General features: G+C 34.6%; 1 protein-coding gene across 1 annotated transcript in view; it reads right to left on the reverse strand.

Moving 5' to 3' along the window:
* TRIP11 (thyroid hormone receptor interactor 11) overlaps positions 1-18,506 on the reverse strand; it is a 68,448-nt gene that overhangs the window by 23,885 nt on the left and 26,057 nt on the right. The window contains 8 exon segments of the mRNA XM_012656742.1: positions 1,494-1,597; positions 3,019-3,182; positions 6,701-6,894; positions 8,675-8,815; positions 11,641-14,670; positions 15,274-15,486; positions 17,326-17,412; positions 17,989-18,029. Coding sequence (XP_012512196.1) covers positions 1,494-1,597; positions 3,019-3,182; positions 6,701-6,894; positions 8,675-8,815; positions 11,641-14,670; positions 15,274-15,486; positions 17,326-17,412; positions 17,989-18,029 — 3,974 coding nt within the window.

The following is an 18,506-nucleotide window of genomic DNA, read 5'->3' on the forward strand; positions in this document are numbered from 1 at the left end:
GCACAGAATGGCTAAAACACCTTCCCATCCACCAGATCGGCAAAAACTTAAAAAGTCTGATAACGCCAGGTGTTGACAAGGATGTAAAACAAGAACTCTTAGGCACTGCTGGTAGGAGTAAATTAGCAAAATGGCTTTAGAAAACAATTTGCCGTCATCTAATAGAGCTGAAGTTGCCTATATGTATACCTTAACTCAGCAATTCCAATCCAGATATACACCTAAAAGAACTCTTGCATGTGTGCACCAGGAGATATAAACAAGGAAGTACATAAGCACATTGTTTATATGTAAGATATCTGAAATGTCCCTCATCAGTAAAATGGGTAGATTAATTATATTTTCATGTAATGAATACATCAGTAAAGATAATGAACTATCTACACACAGTAACACACAGTAGCATGGCTGAATCTGATGAATATAATGCTAGGTTTAAAAACAGAAAAAAGCAAGCCTCAGAAGACTTACTCAATTTACAAACAGTTAAAATTCCATTTATATAGACTTCAAAAATATGCAAAACCAAACAATGTATGGTTTGGAGATGCAAACCTATGTGTTAAAACAATAAATAAAAGTGGGGGGGAGGGGATAAATATAAAATTTTGGAATAGTGGTTCTCTACAAGGTGGTAGGAAAGATGAGATGGGGAGAGGTGCGTAAGGAGCTTCAAAGGATAACATTCTATTTCTTATACAAGGTGCTGAGTATGTGGGTATTTGCTGTTATTGCGCTATTCTTACATTTCACAGATACTATCTAAATTTTTTTGCAGCCACTTGATACTTAACAAAAAATTTTACAGAAAATATATCTTCACTTACTTGAGACATTAATGCTCCTGAACAGCACAATCATCACTAATGCCAAGTAAATGAATTTTATTACTTTCTACCAGCTATTGTCAGAGACTACTACTGACTTAGAAAACTTTCTCCTAAACCTAAAAACAAGTCACTTTGGTGTTGTATCTCCTCATAGGGGTTCATTTTTATGTATATGTTATATATAATTAAAATATAGCATAATAAAGAGAAATATGTAATATAACATAAATAGGAAATATAGTATAATAATAAAGAGAAAAATCTTTTAAAAGCTGATGCTGCAAAAGAAAAAGATCTAATGGGATAATATTTATTTTACTCAATGTGAAATACAGTGCCCAGTATATTTTGTTGAAAGGAGAAAATTATAAAGTTAAAATTGTAGAATAATTTGGATTTTTTTTTCAGAGATCTGAAATACCCATGTGTGCTAAAAAATTTAAATGTCCTATCATCTCACATTTGCTATGTCTACTGTAAACTCTGTCACTTGAGGGATATCCTAAGTATCTTGCTCACTGTTACGCCCCAGCAGAGGGCCAGGTACAGAGCAGCCACTCAAACATTTACTAAATGAACAGTTTAGGAGATTATTTCTAAGACAAAGATTATACAAGTAATTGTTTCATGACTAACAAAATCTACAAAACTATTTTGACCTACCTGTAATGATATAACTTTTCCTTCCAGATTTTCTGTCTTTTTCTTCCATTCAGCTATAAGCTGTTTTTGCTTTTCTAGTTCAGCAGAATACATGGCTTTTTCCTCTGTAAGAAAGTTACACTAGTATTTTGCAATTGTGTGATAAAACTAGAATTTTAAACCATTTGAAACTTTAAAAATGCAACAGAAACAGTTTAAATATCTCAACAAGAAAATTTACATGCCTTAGTGGTATTATTAAGTGGAGCTAAGGTAATAAGATCACTGTTTCCTTCACCTAAGCCCTTCTCCACCGTGTCTATCATGCAGATTCTTCTCTCTCTTCATAACTCCACTAGATATTTCCTCTTTGGCCACGCTTTCTCTACAGCCTCAGTACCATACTATTTTGTATACACATACACACTCACTCTAGTAATTATATTATAAAGCAGACCTAGAGAATTCTCCTATTAAAAATTCAAGATTTCAACCATATTAGTAAGTCTGAGAGGACACACAGATTGAAAGTTTTGCTTAGGCACAAAACTATAAGCCCCTGTTACTTCATTATCTTCATAGCCTCTAATCACTTCCCCCCGCCAGCACTTAATTCACTGTCAATAACTACTGAATGTATGAATAAACAAAGAAATGGGTGAATGTTCTAAAGTGGGCAAACAAGGATGGGAGGCAGAATGTAAAAAAGCATATTTGATTCTCAGGGTAAAACTGCTCTGGATACTGTTTGGATTGTGTCTCCAAAAAGTATTTTCACTTGGACTAGAAAATGTAGTTACCTCGAAGTACAGATGACTAGCTAAGAACAATATTTCAAAGGATAGTGATTACCAATGATCCACACTGAAGTAAGTTCAACCCCCAACCACTATCTCAAAACCTAACCATCTTTTCTGTGTGTCTCTTTCCTTGTATTCCTCTTTGTATCACTTGATAATCTTTCCTCATGTTACCCTGTACTTCCTCAACTCGCACATTAACTGGTAATATGATACTAAAACACATTTTTAGGCCAGGCACAGTGGCTGACACATGTGATCCCAGCACTTTGGAAGGTCAAGATGGGAGGATCACTTGAGGTCAGGAGTTCAAGACCAGCCTGGGCAACACCGTGAGATCCCATCCTGCAAAAAATAAAAGACTTAGCCAGGTGTGGTGGCATGTGCCTATAGTCCCAGCTACTCAGGAGGCTGAGGTAGGGGTATCCCTTGAGCCCAAGAGGAGTTCAGGGTTACAGTGAGCCATGACTGTGCCACTGCATTCCAGCCTGGGAGACAGAGTAAGACCCTGTCTCTATTTAAAAAAATAAATAAAACAACTTTTTAATAATTACTAAATATAGTTTATGTTTCCTAGTCTTAATTGTAAAAGGAATCTAAATAACTTGTTGATGACTACTTACCCTTCCACCCTACAAGTGGGTAACCTTTCATAGATTTCCCCATGTCTAAAACAGCACTCGAATAAGGCAAAATTACCACTAACTACAATTTTTCTTCATTGAAAGACTGACCATACAACTTACCTTGTTGGAAATGCTCCAGTACCATCTGCAGGTTGGCTAGTGACAGGGCATACTGCTTTACTTGTTCCTGAGAGGCAGAGAGCTGCAGTGCAATTTCATCCCTTTGCTTGGAGACTACATTCAATTGTTCTTGCAAAGACTCTACCTGCACATTGGCTTGATGGCTTCAAACAAAGAATAAAAGTCAAACTGCTTCTATCTATTGAGATACTTCAACAAGAAACACCTTCCTTATATCTTATTGCTCTAAATTTAAGTTAGATTTCCAAGTATTTAGATACTTTAACCAGATGAAACATCTTCCTTACACTTTTGTATTGTGGTAAAATATACGTAACATAAAATTTACCATTTTAATGTGTATAATTCAGTGATGCTATGTACATTCACACTGTTGTGCAACTATCATCACCGTCCATCTCCAGAACATTTTTCATCTTCCCAAACTGAAACTCCATACTTATTAAACAATAACTCCCCACCCTTCTCTTGGCAAGTACCATTCTACTTTCTATCTCCATGAAATTGACCGTCCTGATATTTTATTGTATTAAAGTTAGATTTCAAAGAAACTTGAAAAGTTTCTCATCTTTGTTCTCCTTGTTTTGATTAATTCAACCATTCTTCTGGTGAAAGTAACTTTGAACAAATGGCAATCCTTTTATTAATAATGACTAAAAGTTAGGCTAAATAAGAAATGTCAGCAAAAGAAAAATTTACAAATAGCCTGCAACTTTCATGTTTGCAAGCTAAAATTCTAAGATGGAATTTACCATAAAATATTATGTTATAAGGAACCTTGAAGTCACATTGTCCAGCTTTCTACCTAATAAGGAATGGATTCTATGATACCCACTTGCTTTCAACACTTGTAATCATGGTGAACTCACAACTTTCCAAAGGCTACCCCATTGATGAATTGCCCTGATTATTTGTTAAGTATCTTTTACTATCATCTTTCTTTCTGCCTAGATTAAATACAATAACTCCTACCCCAAATAATAATCTAGAGACCCCTAAGAAATTTATATAGCACCTATCCAGGCTTATGTGACTGGTGCACTTCCTTAATGTATAATGATTATATTCAAAATATTGCACTAGTCTTTCTGAGTTTTCAAATGCAGTTCTTATTCAAGAGCGGCCCATTAAAGCACATGAAGATCACCTCACTTTGAAGATACTTTACCCAATAGCACCCTCTTGTGGAAAGAACAGTAAATTGATCATCGGAAGATCTGAACTCTGTCCCCAAATGTCTCTGGACTTCATTCAACTTTGCTGGCTAGCAAATCACTCAAAGGGTGATTGTAAGGATGAAATGAGCCACAATGGCACTCAAAAAGTTAATAAATACCAAGTATTAGTTCTGTTGAGTAAGGGCTCAAAACACCATAATGTGGTTTGTAGATCTGAGCTGTTCATACAACAAATATTTACCGAGTAGCTACGTGTATTACATACCATGTGATGAGTACAAAATGAATGGCATCATTCCTACCTCCCTGTGACCTTACATTTCACTGGGTGGAAGACAGTATAAGACAGGTCAACAATTACCTATACCCTAAAGTAAATATAAGTGCCCTATCAAAGACTTTAAAAAAGTATTATGCAAGGTTTGTTTTTGGATGTGAAGAGTGGGATGCTAAATAAAGTACTCTCAGGAAGAAAATGGAATTTGAAGAACAGGTGGGATTCACAGAAAAACTGTTAGGGTTCAGGTCCACTCTTCAGGCAGAAGAAGGAATATGAAAAGAAAAAGCAGAAGAAAAAGAAATGGGAAAACAGTGGCTCTATTTGAGGAAGTGAGTAATACAGTTTGGCTGGATGTGGATGATAACGTGAAATAAGGCTAAGGTGGTAGGGAGCCTGGGACCAAATCATGGGAGTCAAGATTATTTTTTGAAAAAAAGGAGTAACAAGATCACAGCTCTACTCAGGGAAGGTTATTCTGGAAGTTATTATGAAGGATAAATGAAAGGGGTAGAGACTAGGAACTATTTTAATTAGAGAAAATATGGGCCTGAAAATTCCAAGCAAGGATTACAATATATAATGTTGTAGCCTGAGGATGTTTTGGCATTTCTGCCGAAGTGAAAGACATATACAAATGATCACTCATTGTTTTAATTCCTACTTTGAACAAATTTCCCTCCTGAGTCTGAAGATACAACAATACACTCTGCAAAGTAGGGCAGGGGTTCATGTTCAGAAATATTGTCTCTACTGGCCTATCATCTCTTTGAAGACAGATAATGTCTACTATCTCCTCATATCTCCCTTAGCATCATACATAGTAAAAAGATAAATAAAAAGATGCACATACCACTAATGGAAATGTAAATGGACAGAATTTTCCTGGAAAATAACCTGGCAGTACAATCTCAAAAGTTTTAAAATGAACCTTGACCCAGAAGTTCCATTTCTCACAACTTACACTAAGGAAATAATCTGTCATCAACACAAAAATACATGTCTTGGAATATCATGACAGCACTCAGTGGTTTTGAAAAGTTAAAACACTCTAAATGCCGGATAATAAATTACTGGGTTAAAGAAATTCTGGCAAATTCAAATAATGATATATTATGTAGCCATAAGATATTACAAAAATAAATGGCTTAATATATACTGGCACTCATATTATCAAGTCACAGAAACAAGTCACAAAACAGCATGAATAATATGATCTCAATTTTGCTTTAAAAGATATAGAATATATACATGCAAATATAAAAGCATAAAGAGGCACAAAAAGATTATCTCTAGGTGGGTGGGATTCTGCTTTGTTCCTTTCGTTTGTGTGATTTCCTAAGTGGAAAATACAATGTTTTTGTAATTTAAAAAAAAAAAACATTTTATTGAGATAAATGAAATTTTTAAATATATAAGCAGGGAACTGGTCACTCAAATGTTCTAATAAACCACCAAGAGTTAATTCTTCATACTGACCCAGGTCTTCACCTTGCTACTTCCTTTACTCTCTCTTCTAATACCTACACCCATTTCAACCTTGGATGATTTGATAAAAACACCACATATATTAAATTTTATGGGAGCTGAACAGAGATAATTAAATCAGTCAGAACTTCAGACCATACTCCTAAAATGGTAAGAGGCAATTATCTGGAGTGAAGGTGAGGATTCAGAGAGTCTGAATGCCAGATCTACTTAAGAGTCACAGACTCCAGGCCAGGCGTGGTGGCTCACACCTGTAATCCCAGCACTTTGGGAGACTGAGGCAAGAGGATCACTTGAGGTTAGAAGTTCAACACCAGTCTAGGCAACATAGTGAGACCCTGTCTCCACAAAAAAATTTTTTGAAAAATTATCCAGGTGTGGTGGTACATGCTTGTAGTCCTAGCTACTAGGGAGGCTGAGGCAAGAAGATCACTTAGGCCCAATAGTTTGAGGCTGCAGTGAGCTATAATTGTGCCACTGCACTCCAGCCTGGGCAACAGAGTCTCCCCCACAAAAAAAAGTCACAGACTCCAGTGTGAAACTCGCTCACATACACATTCTGTGTCTGATCTTGAGCAGGTTATTAAATCTCTTTACCCTCAGATTCTTGATTGGTAAAATGGAAGTAATGAATTTTGTGAGAATAGGCTAACATGAAAAATTCTACTAACTCAGGAAGTGGTCAGTTAAAGTCAATGCAAAAAAAAGAAAAAATTACCTTGCATTTTCCATTGCATTAGAGGATGAAACTAGCTTTTCCTCCAATACTGTGACTTTCTTTCTTAGTTTAGCCTCTCTCTCTTCTGCAGCCAAAACTTCACGGGTATAAGAAGCTTCTGATTCTAGAAGATGGTTACGCAATCTCTCTAGTTCCTGGTTTAACCGAAATTCTTTGTCCCGTAAACGTTGAACCTAGGTAGAGGACATTTCTTTATTTTTCTTCTGTAAAATGTTCCCTCCCCGCCCCAAAAGCCACTTTGTTATCAAATCTTTTTCCCATTATTGAAGTATATTAATTGTATACTAATTCCGCATACTGTAAGATATATTTACACTAGGAAAAAATTCTCCTGAAATCATCTTGAATATTCATCTGGAAACTTTATAAGATCTTTTTCCCTGTGGCTATAATGGAAAATGGAATTATACAAAAGCACTCTGCATATTCTTTGCAATAGACCACTTTTTGAGTAAATCTCATTTTTTTCATACTTTATGAGTAAGAAAATTTTCTTATATCCAAAATATGGTATGGTTTTCACTTTTGAAAACTGAAACAATATGTACCCTGGGAGATCAAAATTCTACTGTAGCACATCAGAAGATTAAGAAAAATCACCTAAGAGATAAATTCATTAGGTTAAGTATGAAACGTCCGATTTCCTTAAGTACTAAGTTTGACAGTTGCTATCTGTGACATTTCACTTTGACACTTCTTGCTCTATTTTTAGTGTGAAGATACATCCTCAGTCTTTCAAATGCACATTTTGGCTTGTGATTATCTTCCAAATTTTTTTTTAGAGCAATTTTTGTGAAACCATGGATAAGTCAAAAATTCATATTATTTTCGAATATGAGTTCTGTAGTGGAAACAAGGCAGCACACACATCTCAAAATATCAATGAAGTGTTTGGAAAGGATGTGGCTAATGAAGGCACAGAACATCGATGGTTTGAGAAGTCCCATTCTGGTGATTTTAATCTTAAAAATGAGCCACGTGGATGACCCGAGACCACGGTGGATAATGATGAGCTGAAAGCTATAGTGGAAGTGAATCCATCTCAACCTATGTGTGAATTAGCAGCAAGGTTGAAATTACTATTCCAACAATATTGGACCATTTGAAACAAATCGGCAAGGTAAATAAGCTGGATAGATGGGGACTGCATGAATTAAACGAACATCAGAAGAGAAATTGTCTCAAAGTTTTCCTTGCTGTCATGACATAAAGGCAAACCATTTCTACACTGTATTGTTACGTGTTATGAAAATGGATTTTTTGACAATCACAAGCATTCAGCACAATAGTTGGATAAAGATGAAGTGCCAAAACACACTCCAAAACTGAATACTCATCAAAAAAAGCTAATGGTGTCTGTTTGGTGGTCCAGCACTGGTATTATTCACTACAGCTTCATGAAACCTGGTCAATTGATTACAGCAGATGTCTACTGCCACCAACTGGACAAAATGACGAGGATGCTTGCAATTATGCAGCTGAGATTGGTCAACAGAGACAGGCCAATCTTCTTGCAAGACAACGCTTGACCATATGTCACACAAATAATGCTGCTCAAACTACAGACGCTCAACTTGGAAATTCTCTGCCATCCATCTTATTCACCAGACCTGACTACCACTTCTTCCAGACTTTGGACCACTTCTTGCAAGGAAAAATATTCAATTCTCAACAAGTTATGGAAAACGCCTTTAGCAATTTCATCGCCACTCACTCTCCAGGCTTCTTCACTGCTGGCATAAACAAGCTACCATTAAGATGGCAAAACTGTGTCAATAGTTTAGGCATATGCTTTGATTAATTGTACTATTTCTTGTTTGAGATATAATAAAGTACACTTTTGATACGAAATCGGACATTTCATATTTAATGACCTAATACTTGACAATCCTTTCAGTTCTCTTAACAGTTATTAAATTGTTGATTCACTGTTCCTTTAAAGTATAAGTATACCTCATTCTGTAGGGCACTGTTTTCCATTTGTTTCTGTTTCAGGGACAACATGATTTGGTCTCTCTCCTGTTGAAATGTAACTGTCTTCTCCTGCATTGACTTAACTGCATTTAAAAGCTGATTCAACTCCCCAGTCTTGCCCTTTTGAAAAGAAATAACTTTAGCTTTAAAGAAAAATACATTTAAAAAAAGACATTTTCTTCATCCAATAATTAATTTAAAAACACAGTTAGCTATGTCAAAGTCATTAAAACCAAGGAAAGTCTGAGAATCTGACAAAGTCTAGAGGAGCCTAAGGAGACATGACTTCTAAAATATAACATGGTAACCTAGATGGGATGCCAGAACAGGAAAAGGACATTTGGTAAAAATTAATAAATTCAAATAAAGTATGAACTTTAGTTAATAGAAATGCCTCAATACTGGCTCATCAGCTATGACAAATGCACTGTAGCAATGTAAGATGTTAACAATGGAGACTGGGTATGAGGTATAGGAGAACTCTCTCCACTATCTCTGCAACTGTTCTATAAATCTAAAATTATTCTAAAAGAAAAAGTTTAGGCCAGGTGTGGTAGCTCACGCCTGTAATCCTAGCACTCTGCGAGGCTGAGGCGAGAGGATCGTTTCAACTCAGGAGTTCGAGACCAGCCTGAGCAAGAGCAAAACCCCGTCTCTACTAAAAACAGAAAGAAATTAGTTGGACAACTAAAAATATACAGAAAAAATGAGCCAGGCATGGTGGCACATGCCTGTAGTCCCAGCTACTCAGGAGGCTGAGCAGGAGGATTGCTTGAGCCCAAGAGTTTGAGGTTGCTGTGAGCTGGGCTGATGCCATGGCACTCTAGCCCAGGAAACAGAGTGAGACTCTGCCTCAAAAAAAAAAAAAAAAAAAAAAAGTTTATTAGAAATATTTTAAAAGGAACCCAGAACACAAAAATCTCTTCAAATTTACCCTATACAACAAAGTATTCACAAACCCCAAAATCAACAAAATGTGTGTGTATATACATCTGTCCATTCATAAGCATCCACAATTGTTGTTAGAGAAAGTAACTTCACTGCAAAAGTAGGGCCATGAATTTCAGATGATGGCGGGAATTCTAAAAAGCACAAAAGAGTGTCAGGTTATTTACAACCAATTCTTTTCTCTGTTTAAAATATGTATATCAAATGAATCTATTTATGACTTAGTACCTTTTAAGTTTTCATGTAGATGTTTTATTTCTTTAAGAATATATAATGCATCCCATTGAAACCAAAATAGAAAACCATCTGTTCCTTTCATCTCAACAGTCTCTCCAGGACAGGAAGGCCAATATTTTCCAAATAGCTTTTAAGTTAATTTTTTTTCACATTACAGAGAAAAAGCAAATGTTTCAAAAATTAAACAGAGTTAAAGATCTATTGAGGGCATCCCTTTCTCCCTAAAAAAAGATATCATTTATTATATTCAAAATATAATCTAAAGGTACTTAGAGTATTGGATTAATTTATATTCATAACCTTCAAGTGATATACTTAAGTACTACTTAACTAACTCAGGGAAGCTTCCTAAAAGGTAGGAGGGCCTTAATGAAATCTGCACACTTTAGGTCTGTAAATGTCAATGAAATATAACTAAATTGAACAAAATGCTAAAATTGCAAAAGAAAAAAATACATGCAACAGAAGACTTCGTTGTCCTACATTCTTGTGTTCTATTCTTACAACCATAAGAGGCCACATTCAATTTAGGTTAGTGAGCAATAGGAAGCTCTAGCCTCTTAAGAGTCTTTCTCACATCAATTATAGACCAGTACCATTAAAACTAAGACGTTAATCTCTGAAGGACAAAAACACCTCAACACTGACAATCAGTGTACCTACTTACTCAGATGGCAAAGGAGAAAATGAAGTAAGTTTTCACAACCTTAATCCACGACTATGGGAGAAAACTTAATTGGCCAATGAAGTTAATCATTTAGAATCTTGTGCCTGGCAGCATGTCAAAATGCTCAAGAATCACTAGGTGCATATTCTATTGTTCTGCCTATCATCTCTTTCCAAATTTCTACTACTATAAGTATAGAAATCACAGTAAAAAGGTATTAACAAACAAGCCCTACATAGCACCTATCATAGTGTAACAGGAGATCCTCAATAATTCTTATTAAAATGAATTGCATGTAAAAATTTAAATATATCAAAAGCTACTGGCACTACCCATATAACTGCTATGATCCACCATTTTATGGTTGAATAAACAAACCAATAAGGTCAAAACACTGAAAGTCACATGAGTGACAGAGCCGGGATTAGAATATTTACTGAGCTCACTATATGAAAAGTACTACTCATGGCTAATGCTTTTCAAATTTCAAGTGGTAACTAAATGATTCACAAAAATCAATTTGAGTCATCTAGCGCATTGATTTTTAAACGAAGCATCACATGTAGTAAGGGTAATTTCTGGTTCCCAAAACTTCTTTTTAGTTTTACACACACACACACTTACTGTGTCACAATGTAAAATATATTTCTTACTGTTGATCATGGTCAAAGATCTACTGCATATTTCACAGTGGTTCCCCTTATCTATAAGAATCTCTAAAATGTTCATTAATCCTTACTAGCAGCTACTAAAATATACCTAAAATTTGCGTTAAATTGAAGTGACTTCAAAATTCCCTTTTGTCACACACTTCTAAAGAAAAATATTAATTGCTACTAAATTCTTTTTCTACTTAACAAGCTGTAAAAAATTAATATGCTACTAAAAATATTTGGAAATATCTAATAATTTGAGGAAGATAATTTCAGATGCCTCTGAGGAAAATTTATTTAGAATGCATCTCGACACCTTGAAATAAATATTCCTAAATGGGCAAATTCAGTCCTCTTCAAAGAGAATTATCAATAAAGCAACATATTAAAGTCTCCTCCAAACCCAAATTCCTTCTACAATACTCCAGGCCAGAACATACCTGTTCTTTTTCTTTCAATAGTTGCTCAAAAGCAAGAGCCTTCTCCTTCATTGAATGACACTCAAACTCTCTTTCTCGCAGCATCATAGAAAATTTCATATTAGTCTCTTGTAATGCTTGATATTCTGTTTCCTTTCCCCTGGATGTTTCTACTATTTTTTCATTCTCCCCCTTTAGTTTACTAATGTCCATTTCTAAAATTAATATTCTCTCCTTCAAGTTTGTTACCGCCTGCCTCAAAAGTTCATTTTCATTTACTTTGTTAGTGAAATTTTCATTTGAAAGCAGTAACTGATCACTTTTGGCTTTGATTAAGAGGTCTTTTTCCTTAAGTGACTTTTGTAAAATATCTTGTTTCTCCTTTAGCTCCTTAATTTCTGAATCAGTTTGTTCATATTTTTTTCTTTCTAGCTCTGAGCTGGCAGCAATCGAGTCAGACAATCTATGATTATTTTCCTGAAGAGTTCTAATTGTTGCATCTTTTTCTTGCAGTGATTTCCTTAGCTCTTCTATCTCTTGCTGAACAAACTGAGAAGATTCACTCGGTACATCAGACTTACTTGCTCTAAGAGACTCTGCTGACTGGGGAGTAAGCGATGATCCAGAGGAGAGCTGGGGTGAAATAATATCAAGTTTTCCTAAAAGAAGATCCTTGGTATTACAAAGCTGCCCTATGCTGTGTTGAACTTGTGCTAATTCCTGCCCAAAATTTTTTAGTTTGGTTTCATTCTGCTCATAACTTTGGATCAGGCCAGTATAGTCCACTTGTAATTTAGAATTATTATCACTCTCAACCAAAACTTGTGCCTGAAGTTGATGAAGTTCTTCTTGAAGTTGGGCCGACTCATGTTGCATATTTTGTACTGTGGTCATAACCTGCTGTTTCCATTCTTCCATTTTCTTTACTTGCTGTTTTAATTTATCACGTTCCTGTAGGAGCTCCTCAAACTGATTACTGTTGACACCTCCAACCTCATTACCAGAGCTAGATGTTTGTAAAACTGCCAGTAAAGTCTGACATTTCTGACTTAATGCATCTATTTCAATGTCTTTTTCTCGAATGATACGTGATAAATTCTGAACAGTTTCTCTAAACATATCTTGGCTACTGCTTTCAAATCTAGTGGACAATTTTTTATTTTCATCTTGCAGCTTAATGAGGGCTGCTTCTTTGGCAGCAACTATATCCATCATTTTGTGATATTCTGTTTTTAGATGGCTATTTTCCCTTGTCTTCTCACTCAAAACAGCTAACACTTTTTCTCTTTCCATAGCATAGGCCTGCAGTTGCTGTTGAAGGTAAACAACGTCCTGGGTATAGGAAGCTGAAGAAATTCTAGCGTGAAGAGCTTGTATCTCCAAATCTTTTTGCTGGATAATCTGAGTTAGTTTACCAACCTCATCTTTGGACAACTGATCAATCTGTTTAGTTAAAGATATATTCTTTTCATTTAGAAGTTTAATCTCTAGTTCTCGTTCTTTTATTCCTTTCACTAACTTTTCAGTTTCAGCTTTAGATAAATCATGTTTTTCACTTCCATTTTCTATATTAAGGCTCTGAACTTTTGTTTCTTGAAAAATATCAGAATTCTCTGTTTGAATATCCTGTCTTTCTTCATGCAACTGGCTTTTGATTTGTTCAATTGTTTTTTGCAAATTCTTAATTTCCTCATCTTTCTCTAAAAAGAGCTGGGTGTGGGTAACATTCATCTGCTCATGCTGGTATCTAAACTCATCCATTTCCTTCTTCTGCTCCTGTAAAGACTGAAGTAGTTGCATCTTACTTTGGTTTTGATCTTCAATTATCTTTTGGTAATGTTTAATTTCTTCTTCAAGATGATCCTTGATTATATTCAGTTGAGATACTTCAGATTCTAGTCCAGTAATACTATCAAGGGTTTTAGGTTCAGCCACAGGAACTGCTCGACTCTGTTGTTCCCTGAGTCGTTCCAGTTCTTCTTGTAGATGATTGTTTTCTTCTTTCATGGATCCAAGACTTCTATCCTTTTCCTCTATTGTCTGCCTCAAAATTTCATTTTTCCTTATGGCCTGAGAATATTTATCTAATTCCCCTTGCAGCTCTGAACTTCTGTCTTCAAGTTTTTTAATCAAAATTTCTTTCTCGTGTATAAGCTGTGTCAATTGCTTCTGCTCTTCTAAACTAGATGACAAAATTTCCTTAGTTTCTTTATGATAGGTATCCATTTGCTCAATATCCTTTTTGAGTTTAGCTATTTCAAAGTCTTTCTCTTGATTGAGTTTAATTAACCGTTCATGTTCCAGCTGTAAGGCAGAGGTATTCAAATTACGTGCATTTGACAGTTCTTCAATGGTTTGCTTATACTTGTTTGCTTCTTCCAACAGTCTCTTTTCAGCCTGACACAACTCTGCTGCTATCTGTCCTTTTTCCATTTTTAGAGTCTCCACAATAGTATTTTTTTCCAGAGAAATCTGATTGTTACCAGCAACAGTTTCTTCCAACTGATGTCTTATGTCTTCACATGCTAAAACCAACTTTTCATTTTCCATCTTGAGATCAAAAGCAACTTTCTTTAAATTTTCATTGAGCTGCTCTAGTTCTGAAAGATTTTGCTTTAAGTATCTAACTTCGGCGTCTCTTTCTTTAAGTATGTTGTCCTTAAAATTACTGCTAGAGTCTTGATTAAGAGAGTGAGTTAACTCATTTCTGACTCTAGAAAGCTCCTCCTCATTTTGTCTAATATGTTCCTTCAGTTCAAAGTTCTCCTTCTGGGTGTTTAAATTATTTTTCTGTGATTTATTTAGCTGATCTACTAAATCTTCTACTTTATCCTCAAGCTTCTGCTTGGTTAAATGTAATTCATTTAGGACCAGTTCACTTTGAATTAACTTTTCTTTCTGAACATCTAACTCTTTAGTAATGTTCATTTTATCATCTTCAAGTTGATGAACTCTCTTTTTTTCATCATCTAGATCTTGTTTCAGTTTACTGATGATGCTATCTCCTTCATTTTGTTGTTTTGATAGCTGATCTTTTATCAAAATCATGTGCTGAAAGAAAAATTAATTTGCATGGTAACTTTACATTTTCTCATTTTAGTACCTAAAGAAAATTTTATAAAATTTTCATATATAATAGAATAATTCTCAGATATTTCTAACCCTTTTTAAAAATAATTTTTTTCTACCACAACATCTCCTACATAATTACTTACTAATATCTTACAGCAAATCCATTTTGTCTTTTTTTTTTTTACTTTATCATTTTAGGGATAAGGATTTAAAACCAAAGATAGTAAATTATGTTTGTTTATTTTTAACTCTCAAATACTAGCGCAGAAGTCAACAAACTATAGCCTATGGGCCATATTGGGCCTGATGCCTGTTTTTGTAAATAAAATTTTATTGAACACAGCCACACTCATATGTTTATATATCCTAACAGCAGAGTTGAGTAGTTACAACTAAGACTACATGGCTTGCAAAGCCAAAAATATTTACTATAAAGCACTTTACAAAAAAATTTCTCAATCTCTATGACTAGAGCATCAATGAACTAAAATATTAATTAAATCACAAAATTTAATTATACCAGCTATTTTTGCTTGTTAATCCAGTATTAAGTCTACCTCACTGTCTTTAATAGAGTATTACCTTTGTAGCTGCTTGGTTCTGTTTGTCTAATTCTTCTAACTCAGCTACCAGTATTTCCTTTTCATTAATACTCTGATTAAGTTCTTGTTCCTTTGCCTCCAAATTAAGTCTTAAGTCACGTAATTTCGAATCCAAACTCGTGTCTCTTGTAGCTGTACTTTTGATTACTTCATATTCATTGTTCAATTTTGAAAGTGATATCCGAAGTTCTTCCTGAAATGATAAAAGGGAAAAAGCAACACACTGTCAAACAAAAAGTAGACATCAAAAGATTAAAAAAAATATATAAACATAACTTGGGAATCTATTATAAATGCTCTCTATTGGAAACATTACTGAACAATATCTCAAAAATGATATACAAAATTCAACAAACTATGGCATTCATGTGCAATTTTATTTGCAGCTTCAAACAAAACATTTCTATAACCCTAGACGAGATGCAAAGATTGTAAGCTTGTCTTCTAGCTCCAATTCTTTATACAAAAAAATCTCCATTTGAGAGCCTAAATTCCTTAATTAAAAGAACCTGACACATACCTCATAAATGAGATCCAACAAAAGCTGTATTAGAGCATCTGCATTGCAATTCTTATTTCCTTCTAATTCAAAAGTTTATTTTAAACTACTTCTGGAAGATGGAAATAGCATTCTCTTACGTCTTTGTAAAGTTATCTATTCAATTAGGAGAACCCTATTTTTTTCAGGTGGATCCTGAGAGCACACACAGCCCTGTAGGTACTTTTGACATTCTTAATCTGTAAACAGACCCACGGCAGACACAGTTCAAGGTGTTACAATGGGCTACTTAATATCAAATGAAAGGAGAATCAGCTACCATAAATAGCTACAGAATCCAAAAACATCATGAAGAGGTTATAAGTCCTAAGAGATATGGGCAGAGGTCTGCAAACCATAAAACATACCTAGGTCAATCAGAAAAAGAGCAGACTACAAAGGGAGCAGAAACAGAACAGAGAAAAAAATATATAGTAATAAAAAAATGACTGAGAGACACTACTGGCATTTAGTGAGTAGAAAAAGGGGTAGCAAGAATCACACAGCACATAGGACAGTGCACACAACTAAGAATTTTCCCACTTAAATGCCAACAGCACCCCCCTTTGAGAAACATTGCTTATATGCTAATGTGGAAAGATGTTGAAAACATAATGTCAAGATATGTGAGAGCAGTATTGACAGTATGCTGACATTTGTATTTTTAAAGCTATTTATATATATAATCATACATGCATAGATATAGTCTGGAAAGAACTATCAGAAATTGGTAAGAGATTGCCTCTGGGAAGGAGGCCAAGCAAAAGAGGTGCAAAGGATAGATACAGATATACCACTTACTATCTGAAGTTTGTCTATTATGTATTATTGAACACACATATCACTAAATCAGTATTACTTTAAAAAAGTTAAGAATTTAAATTCTTAAGTTAAGACCCGGGCCTTTAACTTAATAATACCAGCTTATGTCTGTCCTATATTTAAATACCTGCGTTAGCCGAGGAATTACCCCCAAGTGGTACAAACAAAAACACCTCTCCCCATACAAAATCTTATTCCATCCTTGCTACCAATACACAAAAAAACACCTTATTTCCACCACTGAAATTGCTCCTCTTTGCCTCTTATCACTAATAAATTCCTGTCCACCACAATGGACACATTCTGAGGCATATAAGCACTATCAGTTATTACAGTATGCCACCCCAGACCTCCCGACCCACCTGTGTAGGCTGCTGTTGTCAGAACTTCATCTGCAACCAAAACAGGGCCATTACGTATCTTTCTTGTTCCTATCTGTGTGCCTACTAACTTCTCTCTAAACATAAACTCTGGCCAGTCTCTCATACTCTGAACCTTGCCCAGGTACTTCAACCTGTCTTGACAAGCATCAATGAGATCAGCTTTGCCTTCAGGACTCTCCTTCAGGACTCTCATTAACTAAACATTTAATTTTGATATAAACTGGCCTTTAGCTGTGAACTATTCATATACACAGCATTTTAATTCTGCCCCCATTTTTACAGCACCCACCTTTTCTTGACTCAGTAATGACTTCTCTTTTTCTAAAACTTGAACTTGCATTTTAAGTTTCAGATTGTCTTCAGTGAGACTGTTATCCTACAAAAACATGAAAGCAGCGTTTTCAGAAGAAATTTCCAGTTTACCAAAAAACAGGCAAGCTATATAATTGTGCACTTCTACTCAGTATTTCTTTTGTGATATATAAAAATTGTAAGAATGTAACATTGGAAGATCTAAAGCCAGCCTTCATTTTACACATTCTTATAGAGGATTTATTATATTCAAAAAATACAAAAATATATTTATAAAATAACTTGCAATTATTAGAAAAAGAAACAACTCCCTGAATTCCTTAAGAAAAATCAAAATGCATTTCTCACTTTGGTATAGGATTTGCTTCTACTATCTCTACACATACATTTATCAAATTAATCGTCAAAGAGATATACCTGCATTTTTCAATTATGAAACTTCTAAAATTATGTCAATTTATGATGCAAAAAGTTTGTTATTAATCAGCAAACATAAGATTACTGAGATGAAAGTTCCTAGGGTTAGTTCACATGAATTTGTTTAAAAAAAAAACACACAAAATAAAGCAACTATAATAAATCAAAATACTTTTTCTTAGTAAACCAATGACGAAAGCTTTTTCCTTCAAAATGAATTTACCTGGTTTAAACTACTCAGTCTCATTATTTCATTTTCCGCATCTGTAAAAGCAAATGAATTTGACATTAAAATTATTTAGAATAACTTATTACTTCCTACATTAAACTCAGGAATGCAACCCAATTAACATATTAACTGCCATGTGAGTTGTATATAACTCACAATAGTTTTGAGTTCAGGGACTCGTGAAGCATATGTAACTCACATTTCTTCAACTTGGGAGCCATGAGAACTATTTTTCAAGTTGCATATAACTCATGTATGGAAAACAAAAAATAACAAATTTTTCATTAAATTAGAAAGGACCATTTTGTTTTTGAAGTTTTTATTATATTTTCCTAATAAACCACCATGGCCCCAAAGAAAAAACTTTTTTCCTAGTGTGGTAGCCAATGTGTTAAAACAGAGTATATATCTAAACACAATTAGCAAGCACTAACAATTCTGAGTGAATATTTTTATTTAATATCACTGTTTTGACTTTATCAAATAAATCATAATATAAATGCCAGTTAAAA

The sequence above is a fragment of the Propithecus coquereli genome, unplaced genomic scaffold (assembly GCF_000956105.1).
Source record: "Propithecus coquereli isolate 6110/MARCELLA unplaced genomic scaffold, Pcoq_1.0 Scaffold516, whole genome shotgun sequence".
Lineage (NCBI taxonomy): Eukaryota > Metazoa > Chordata > Mammalia > Primates > Indriidae > Propithecus > Propithecus coquereli.